At 40.5% G+C, this 10,000-nt stretch overlaps 1 protein-coding gene across 1 annotated transcript in view; it reads left to right on the plus strand.

Annotated features, from left to right (window-relative positions):
* The window catches only part of LOC310924222 (dachshund homolog 2-like), a gene marked incomplete at both ends in the record, with an annotated part of 66,384 nt that extends 59,905 nt beyond the window's left edge, over window positions 1-6,479 (plus strand). Inside the window, 2 exons of the mRNA XM_083885883.1 lie at window positions 358-423; window positions 6,442-6,479. Of these exons, the coding sequence (XP_083742009.1) occupies window positions 358-423; window positions 6,442-6,479 (104 nt within the window). The remainder of the gene's footprint in view (window positions 1-357; window positions 424-6,441) is intronic.
* Between the last annotated feature and the right edge of the window lie 3,521 nt (window positions 6,480-10,000).

The following is a 10,000-nucleotide window of genomic DNA, read 5'->3' on the forward strand; positions in this document are numbered from 1 at the left end:
TCAGTTCCTTGTTGGAAAAGTCTGTGTAACAGTGAAATAAAGACGTGAACATGTTCAAGTGCAGCTAATCTGTTCAGGTTGTTCTGCATTAAGTCAGTCGGTCTCACCACGATTATGGTATTAGTCGAGTGTAGTTTTCCCGTAACGGGAGGAACACTTTTATTGAGCAGTTTTTAACAAATAAAATCCCGCGATGATAAAACAACAAAGTGATTCCGTGGACAAATGTTGTTGTTTGCGGTGGTGGACTGTGGCGGTAAAAAACGTGCTGCGGCTGTTTTAACGACGCGCGCGGCGGCGTCTGGTTTTTACTGCGCGACCTGCTGAGACTCTGTCCTGTTTGTGCTTTAACTGCAGACGCTGCTGCAGCCGAGGACAAACCTGAGGTTAATGGAAACCAGCAAGACAACGGCGGCGTACAGGGTACACACACACACACACACACACACACACACACTATATATATATGTATGTATAAAAAACATAAAACACAGTGTGTGTGTGTTGGATCAGGATGGATTAGTGCAGACATGAAGCAGACACCGTTTCCTCTCTTTGATGTGAACCTTACAAAAACATGTGTGTGTGTGTGTGTGTGTGTGTGTGTGTGTGTCTTCACTGTTTCAAACTGCGTCCTTGGGTTCTGTTTGAACCCATGAGCGACCTCTAGTGGACGTATAGTCATTACCGTCACATCTGGGTAATATACAATAAAAAATCAATCACGGTGAAATTTACTGTGATAGATTCTGTCTTCGTCACTAACAATCCTAGTGAGCCTGGTGATTTTATTTTGAAAGGCCACAAGGGGGCGCTGCATGTTCACAGTCATACTTGTCAAAGCTCCGCCCCCAAAATGCTGGAAAAATTATGGTTTTATAAGCTTTTAGAAAACGTTATATACAAGATAAAGCAAGATTTTAGAAAAGTCACTCTCCCACACCAAAGTCCATAGAGAAAACCAGTGATTTTAGCTCACAGGGACTCAGGAGCTGCTGGTCCTCTGCTGCCTCGTGTGGTCACTTTGTGTCACTGAGTTAAGTCTAAAGTAAATATTTTAAAAGCTGAATTCACTAAAATCAGTCATTGTAAGTTAGTGATGGAGGCAGCAGTGGATCAACAACTCCTGTGAACTCCTGTGTGCTGTGATGTTAAAATCACTGGTTTACTCTATGGACTTTGGTGTGGGAGAGTGAGTGGTTCACTAAAAAAAAATGATTTTAGCCACTAAACAAAAGACTCACCTTACAATATCTATGTCAGTTTAGGTCAACAGTATCTTCAGAACATGTTAACATCTTTATCTAACTGTTAGACAGACTTTTCCTTGTGTAAACTGAAGTTTGCGAACCACTCACTCTCCCACACCAAAGTCACTCACTCTCCCGCACCAAAGTCACTCACTCTCCCGCACCAAAGTCCATAGAGTAAACCAGTGATTTTAACATCACAGCACACAGGAGTTCACAGGAGTTGTTGATCCACTGCTGCCTCCATCACTAACTTACAATGACTGATTTTAGTGAATTCAGCTTTTAAAATATTTCCTTTAGACTTAACTCAGTGACACAAAGTGACCACACGAGGCAGCAGAGGACCAGCAGCTCCTGTGTCCCCGTGAGCTAAAATCACTGGTTTTCTCTATGGGCTTTGGTGTAGGAGAGTGAGTGGTTTTACAAACTTCAGCTCAAAGAGCGGGTGACATTTTTTTTATGGGGGGGGGGAGAGGACGTCCTGATGAAGGTGAATAATTGTATTTGCCGATTAATTGTAATCATTTCAGGACTTTTTGAAGGTGACGATTTGTTCTTTTTTAAAAGAGTTGGAGGTAAAAAGATAAAGTTGGAGGAGAACGAGTGTGTGTGTGTGTGTGTGTGTGTGTTAGTATGCATGTGTCGTCCTCTTTCCACCAGCTGTGCTCAGTCCTGCCTGACATTGAAAACCTTCACTCGAAACTCAGTGTGTGTTTAAATGAATATCTCACACACACACACACTGTGTACCTGAGTGTGTGTGTGTGTGTTTGATCCACACTCTAGTGAGACAGTGAACTCTAATTAGCTCTCTCTCCTCTTTAGACCCTTTTAGATCCTCGCTCTCTTCTGCACACACACACGCACACGTGCACGCACACGTGCACGCACACACGCACACACACACACACACACACACACACACACCTGATTTCATTAATGTTGATTGGCCCAGTAGGACCCTCTGCTGCCACACACACACACACCTCTCCTGCTATAAAAGCATTTTGCACCTACGGTGGTTTACACACTCACACACACACACAGACACACACACACACACACTCACACACCTTCCTCACTCTTAATTAACGAGTGAAAACTGAAAAAGTGCTGAACTCGAAGAAAAGACGACGTCGCATTACGATCGGAACGAGGGAGCGAGCGTTAAAGAGCGCGATCGTTTTTGTTCGGGCTTTGTTCGCAAAAAAAAGAAGAAGAAGAAGAAAAAAGAAAAAAAAAAGTCTCCTGCCCCCGACTAATTAGACGTGAAAGAGAAAAAAGAAAGGATGATGAGGAGGTGGAGAAGAAAGGAAGGAGAGAGAGAGAAACAATTGTGGTCAAAAGGAAAATGAAAATATTGAGTTTGAGGAGAGAAGAAAAAGAGAGGGATGAATAAAGGAGGAGAAGGAGGGAAAAGAGGACAGAGGGAGGAGGAGGAGGAGGAGGAGGAGGAGGAGGCGAGTGAGCTGAGGAAGGAGTTGAAAAATGTGACCTTGTTCCAAGACCTGGTGACATTTACACTAAAGAGCTGATCAAGTTTGAACAAGAGAGGTCGAGTTCATTTATAACACACACACACACACACACACACACACACACACACACACACACACACACACACACACACACACGGGAAAACAGGTCAAAATTGTGATGAAAACATAAGCAAAAGGACAAACTATATATAGTTTACATATAAATCACCTGTTTGTGCAGCTGCAGCTAATGATTGTTTTCATTATCGATGAATGTTACTTGTGTTATTGTTATTTTCTCCACAAATTCTCAAATGTCACAAACTTCAAATTATTTCTTCATGTTTTATGGAGCAAAGAAACTCAGTAAAACTGCTTTACTAACACTCGCAACACTGAGGACAAAAATGTGACCTAATTATTTATATCAAATAATATATATTTTTTAAGATTTTTGTCAAGAAAACCCACAAAATATATATTTATATTAAATATTAATATAATATTTGCAATTTACTAAGTAAATTAATTAAAGAACAAAACCTAAATAAAATTGCTATAGTAACACTCCACTCAGGACAAAAAAATGCTTTTTAAAAGCTAGATCTGACCTAATTATTCATATCAATTAATATATTTTTTTAAGATTAGTCATGAAAACCCAGAACATATATATTTATATTTACTGAGTAAATTAATTAAAGAAATAAACCTAAATAAAACTGCTTTAGTAACACTCGCACTACTGAGGACAAAAATGTGCCACCATGTTTTGAGATGAAAATATTAATTATTTGCAATTTAGTAGGTAAATGTTTTCTTATGTTGAATAATTACACCATGGAATATGTCAATTACTAGCGCAACACAGCGCCATCTAGTGGAAATACTTCTCCATATGCTAAATATGGCCAAAATTGCGCCATCTGGTGGTGAGTTGTAAAAACGATAAATTCCAATGCAAAAAGCCTCAGATTTAACAGCCAGAGGTAATAAAATGTAAAATGGAGAATGTTTTTTCAACGGCACATTTTTGTCCTTAAGGGTCCGAGTGTGACACTTTAGTTAAAATGAGTTAAAACAGAGAGAAATGAAGACATGAACTAAACATGTGAAGAAACAGGAACTTCCTCCAACTTAATGTTGCCATTTTTAAGAAAATAAAACTCAATTTGTTGTTGTAAAGTTTGTTAAATATGAGGAAAAAAACGTAGATATTTTGGCTATTTATTTATTTATTTGAGGGGCGGAGCTGAAGCGACAGGACAGTCGGGGCTGAAGCTTTGGCCAAAAAAAGAAGAAGAACGAGGAGATAAAAATAATACGAGAGGAACAGACAGAGGACGAGAGGAGGAAGAGGGGGATGAAAGAGGAGGAGGAGGAAGAGGGGGGTGAGATAAAAATAGAAGGGAGGGATGAAGATGAAAGTTTTAACTTCAACACGGCGACGTTAAAAAACCTTAAAACCTGTTACGTTGTTGTTACTGAAACATAAAGGAGAGAAAAGAGAAGAAGAAGAGACAGAGGACGAGATGAGAGGGTGAGATGACGGAGAGGAAGAGGAGGAGGAGGAGGAGGAGGAGGAGGGTAAATAAAAAAGAGGAAGGAGAGCAGGAGGAAGAGCAGGTTTATGGTTGCTGTTATGCAGAAATGTAAACACTTTGCAACGTCCGCAGAAAACAATGACACCACAGGGAGGGGAAGAGGTGAGTGTGTGTGTGTGTGTGTGTGTGTGTGTGTGTGTGTGTGTGTGTGTGTGTGCGTGTGTGTGTGTGTGTGCGGCTACAGCACCACAGGGAGCAGGAAGGAGAACGACGGAGGTGAAGAGAGAGAGAAAGAGAGAGGGAGAGTCGACCCCTGACAAAAGTAGAGATTTGAGATTCCAATCATAAAACGACGTAAAGGGAAAAACAACGCAGAGTTAATTAACGCACAGAAACGTCCACATTAAAGGGTTTTTTTACGAGTCACATCGTCAGCACCGACTTTGACGAGAGCGCCCCCTACACCAGCCTGTGACGTCTGAAGAACACGTTCACGCGCAAACACTGTGCAACCTCATTAGGCACAACACACATGTTTTTGAGAAGAAAGTCAGCTCACTGTCAAAGTGCATCAGGACAAATGGATCATTTCCTGATTTTCAAAAATTCATGAAAATTATTCCTTAAGAGATTTGCAAATATTTTCAACAGATCCTTGTTCAGGGCGATGCCGACTATTATGATCCCGAATTTAAAGTCATTCCGAGATACTTTTTGTTTTTCTGAAGAAACTCAGCTCACTGTCAAAGTGCATCAGGGCAAATGGATCATTTCCTGATTTTCAAAAATTCATTAAAATTATTCCGTAAGAGTTTTGCAAATATTTTCAACAGATCCTTGTTCAGGGCGATGCCGACTATTATGATGGTAAATTTCAAGTCATTCCGAGATACTTTTTGTTTTCGAGAAGAAACTCAGCTCACTGTCAAAGTGCATCAGGGCAAATGGATCATTTCCTGAATTTCAATAATTCATATCAATTATTCCTTAAGAGATTTGCGAATATTTTTAACAGATCCTTGTTCAGGGCGACGCCGACTATTATGATGGTGAATTTCAAGTCATTCCGAGATACTTTTTTTTTTTCTGAAGAAAGTCAGCTCACTGTCAAAGTGCATCAGGGCTAATTAATAATTTCCTGAATTTCAAAAATTCATTAAAATTATTCCTTTAGACGTTTGCAAATATTTTCAACAGATCCTTGTTCAGGACGATGTCGACTATTATGATGGTGAATTTCAAGTCATTCTGAGATACTTTTTGTTTTTTTGAAGAAAGTCAGCTCACTGTCAAAGTGCATCAGGGCAAATGGATCATTTCCTGATTTTCAAAAATTCATTAAAATTATTCCTTTAGACGTTTGCAAATATTTTCAACAGATCCTTGTTCAGGACGATGTCGACTATTATGATGGTGAATTTCAAGTCATTCTGAGATACTTTTTGTTTTTTTGAAGAAACTCAGCTCACTGTCAAAGTGCATCAGGGCAAATGGATCATTTCCTGAATTTCAAAAATTCATTAAAATTATTCCGTAAGAGTTTTGCAAATATTTTCAACGGATCCTTGTTCAGGGCGATGCCGACTATTATGATGGTAAATTTCAAGTCATTCCGAGATACTTTTTGTTTTCGAGAAGAAAGTCAGCTCACTGTCAAAGTGCATCAGGGCTAATTAATAATTTCCTGAATTTCAAAAATTCATTAAAATTATTCCTTTAGACGTTTGCAAATATTTTCAACAGATCCTTGTTCAGGGCGATGCCGACTATTATGATCCCGAATTTAAAGTCATTCCGAGATACTTTTTGTTTTTTTGAAGAAAGTCAGCTCACTGTCAAAGTGCATCAGGGCAAATGGATCATTTCCTGAATTGCAAAATTTCATATAAATTATTCCTTAAGAGTTTTGCGAATATTTTCAACAGATCCTTGTTCAGGGCGATGCCGACTATTATGATGGTAAATTTCAAGTCATTCCGAGATACTTTTTTTTTTTGCTGACAAGCTTCTCCTGTCTTCCTGGTGCAGGGTGATAAATCAGTGAAAATTAAAATTCCTCCAAAAAATGTGAAAATCAAGGATGCACACCATCGGGTCATGCTCGACCCAATAAACGTAAACATCCGTTTGCGACGAAGTTCAACTTTATTTGTTTCTCTCCCGCAGATTCGCGGCCGTTCCTGAAAAACCCCATGATGTTTTAGAGGACGACGCTGCGACTCCAGAAGCCCCGCCCTCATGCCCCGCCCACTTCCTCCCCCACTCCTGTGCACAGAAGAACTCCACCAGCCCGTTTCCGCGGCAGCGACCTCCTCCCCCCCCTGGTGGCGGGACTCTACCTTTACTACAACGCGACGTTTTCCGACGTTGCCGAGAAAACAATGACTACTAAGAGACACGCCCCTTTTCTGGACTCATTTTGGGGGCCGTCTCTCGTTCTCTCTCTCTCTCTCTCTCTCTTTTTTCTTCTTTTTCTCATTGTTGTTGTTTTTTTTGACAAACTTCGCGTATTTCGTCTTTTTCTCTTCACGACCTCGTTTGTTTTGAAAACTGAAAAATCTTTGCCGAATCACGACGTGGAAAAAAAAAGGACGGGAGCGACGATCGGAATTCATCGGATCGAGACTCTTTAAAAGTTCCGATAACGTCACGTGGACTCGCAAGACCCAGAATGGTGCTAACGCGCTAAAGGTTTTCACAGACGGACATAGTTTCACTCACCTTTTTTGGATTTTGACGAAACTTCGGATTTGGACGAAACTTGGGCTCAGGTGTGCGACCGTCGCCGCCTCCTGATTGGACAATAATCAGCTGATCAGAGACGCTCAGGACGTGGAGGACAACGAAAAACCTGGAAGGAAAAAAACAAAACAATGATAACTTGAGATGCGATTTCTCGCATTTTATTCATTTTTTGGTTTATTTTACGTACAGAAGCGTAAATAGAATGCATGTCGTCATCCTCATCACTTCATCTCTTCCTTTATCTTCTCTCTCTCTCTTTTTAAAGGGACATTACTCTGAAAAATGTTGGATGCAGTTTTTTCGATGTACCAAGTATTTTCTATCACCCCCTAACTCGTCAAATCACTTTCTCAAATGACGCAAAAGTTTAAGAAAAAAAAAAATGAAGAAAAACCCACTTTTTTATTACGATGGAGTGATTTTTAGAAACGATATTATTTCCCCAAAAAGTACGTTTCATTCTCTTCCGAATTTTTACCCCAGTTCTTCCTCTGTTTCTGGTGTTTGTCAAAGCGAAGCTCGGGAGCGCTTGAGCTAAAGAAAAGTGTTTCCCCTGGTGGACGTTTGGGGGTGTTGCAGGTGGACCTCGGAGAGGGATTTAAAAAATTCTTAAGATTTCTATGAAAAATCAAATTAGCAACGTAAAAACACTTAAGTATTCGCATTTGTAAACAACGCGGCACTTTTCAGTTTCAGCCGAAATTGTACTCATGAGTATTTTGATCAATGTTGCGATTACGATCATTTATGGCAATTAATCAATTGTACTAAATATTTAACGTAGCCTCGGACATTTAGCAGAATTTAACGGCTTCAAAATGTCTGAATTTGGGATGTTCCAAAAAAATTCTGTCATAGCCAACATCGTAGCAGCAATTGCTAATGTTGCTAAACCCCGTTTTTGGGTGCAGCATGTCCGATGGAATACTTTTGCGAAACTCAAAATTTGGCTAGCGCTTTCATTGGACATTTAGCATAATTTAAGGGCTTCAAAATTCCCAAATTTGGGAAGTCCCGATAACACCGACTTCGTAAACGTGGAAAAATAAACGACGCTAGCGCCACATAGTTAAAGTAGGCAAACACAGGTGAATAAATCAAGCGCTCCTCGGCTTCGTGCGAACTCCTGCAAACGTTTTATTCCTTCAGACGAGTGCAGACTGTTGTGTTGAAGTTTTGTTTTTATTCCACTGCGTGTTTTTGTTTGTTTATTTGTTGATTAATATTTGAACATGTGTACGGGAGGGAGGGCGGGAGGGCGGGGCCAGGGTGAGTGGGTGGGAGGGGCGGCGTGTTAAAGGGATATTCCGTGTAGATAGAAGAAACATTTTGTTGTTTTTGTTTGTTTGTTTTCATGCTGATCTTAAGTCTGTCACTGTTCTCTGGGTTTGAGCTGCAAATATACAGTATTATAATGACTGAGCGTGCTGATGTCTACACACACACACACACACACACACGATGCTAACATGCTACACGCGCCGACATACGCTAATGCAATAAAAACAAAGCGCAGCCGTGACTTACACTAAAGTCCACACTAAAACATCCTGTCGGTGGGTTAGGGTTAGTAGTAGTAGTATAAAAGTATTTGCTTCTGTTCATCCACGCTAAAACACAGTTTTCAAAGTAAAAGTCACATAAAACACAACCCAACAATATTCAAAATAAATGTCTGACTTTCGTTTGGTCCACACTAAAACACAACCCTGCTGTTTTCAAAATAAAAGCCTCGATTTGTGTTCATCCATGCTAAAACACAACCCTGGAATTTTCACAATAAAAGCCTCAGTTGGTTTGTCCACACGAGAGCACAACCCTGCAGTTTTCAAAATAAAAGCCTCAGTTTGTGTTTGTCCCTACTAAAAACACTGCCATGCAATTTTCAAAATAAAATCTTTAGTTTGTGTTCACCCATGCTAAAGCGCAACCCTGCAGTTTTCAAAATAAAAGTTTTGATTCGTCCACGGAAAAGCACAGACCCCCTGCGGTTTTCAAAATAAAAGCCCCAGTTTCTGCTAGTCCCTGCTAAAACACGACCTTGCAATTTTCAAAATAAAAAGACAAAGGGCAATTTGTTCGCACCAAATCAAAACCAACAGTTTTTCAGAATAAAAGCCTGTTTCTGTCATAATTACACGCACACACACACACACACAGGCTGCTGATGTATTTCATGGTCACACAGAAGCTTCAGAGTAAACACACACACACACACACACACACGTCGGCCATGTTCCATTTAGTGTGTACAGTATATTTACTCTGCATTACCAGGTTAATGAGGTGAGGCCTATCTCTCTCTCTCTCTCTCTCTAATGGATTGCTGCCTCTCTCGCCCCATGCTTCTGTCTTCCCCTCCGTCTCTCCCTCTCTTCTTTGTTTTCCTTCCCTCTCTCCCGTTATCACTCTTTTTTGATCTTTACTCTCCATCTTTTCCTGTCCTCTTTCATCCCATCCATCCATCTCTCCCTCTCTTCATCTCTCTCCGTTTACCAAATAGCTGATGTCACTTTTTCCATTTCCTCTTAATGGAGGCGGAAACACAGAGCGATGGACGGAGAGGAGGAGGAAGAGGAGGAGGAGGAGGAGATGAAGAAGGATGGATGGAGAGCGAGAGGAGGCAACGAGGAAGGATGAAAAGGTGACGGCGCAGGAAAGAGAGATTGAAGGATGTGAGAGGAGACGAGGAGGAAAATGAAGAGAGAGAGAGAGAGAGATGATGGACAGGCGGAGCAAAGGAGGTGTAACATGATGAAATGATGAGCGTTAAAGGAAGAAAGATGGAGAGAGAGAGAGAGAGAGAGAGAGCAGAGGATGATGGGTAATGAAAAGACAGAGTGAGGAGTGAGCGTCGTGAAAAAGGTTGAATTTTAAAAAACAGGAAACTGGCGTGCGACATAAAAACTTTCTCTATTATCTTTAATTCTTACCCATAATTCATTGCAGTTTTGAGTTACGTATTTTCCATCGTTTTTAG

This window comes from Microchirus variegatus, assembly GCF_963457635.1.
Source record: "Microchirus variegatus genome assembly, chromosome: 2".
Taxonomy (NCBI): domain Eukaryota; kingdom Metazoa; phylum Chordata; class Actinopteri; order Pleuronectiformes; family Soleidae; genus Microchirus; species Microchirus variegatus.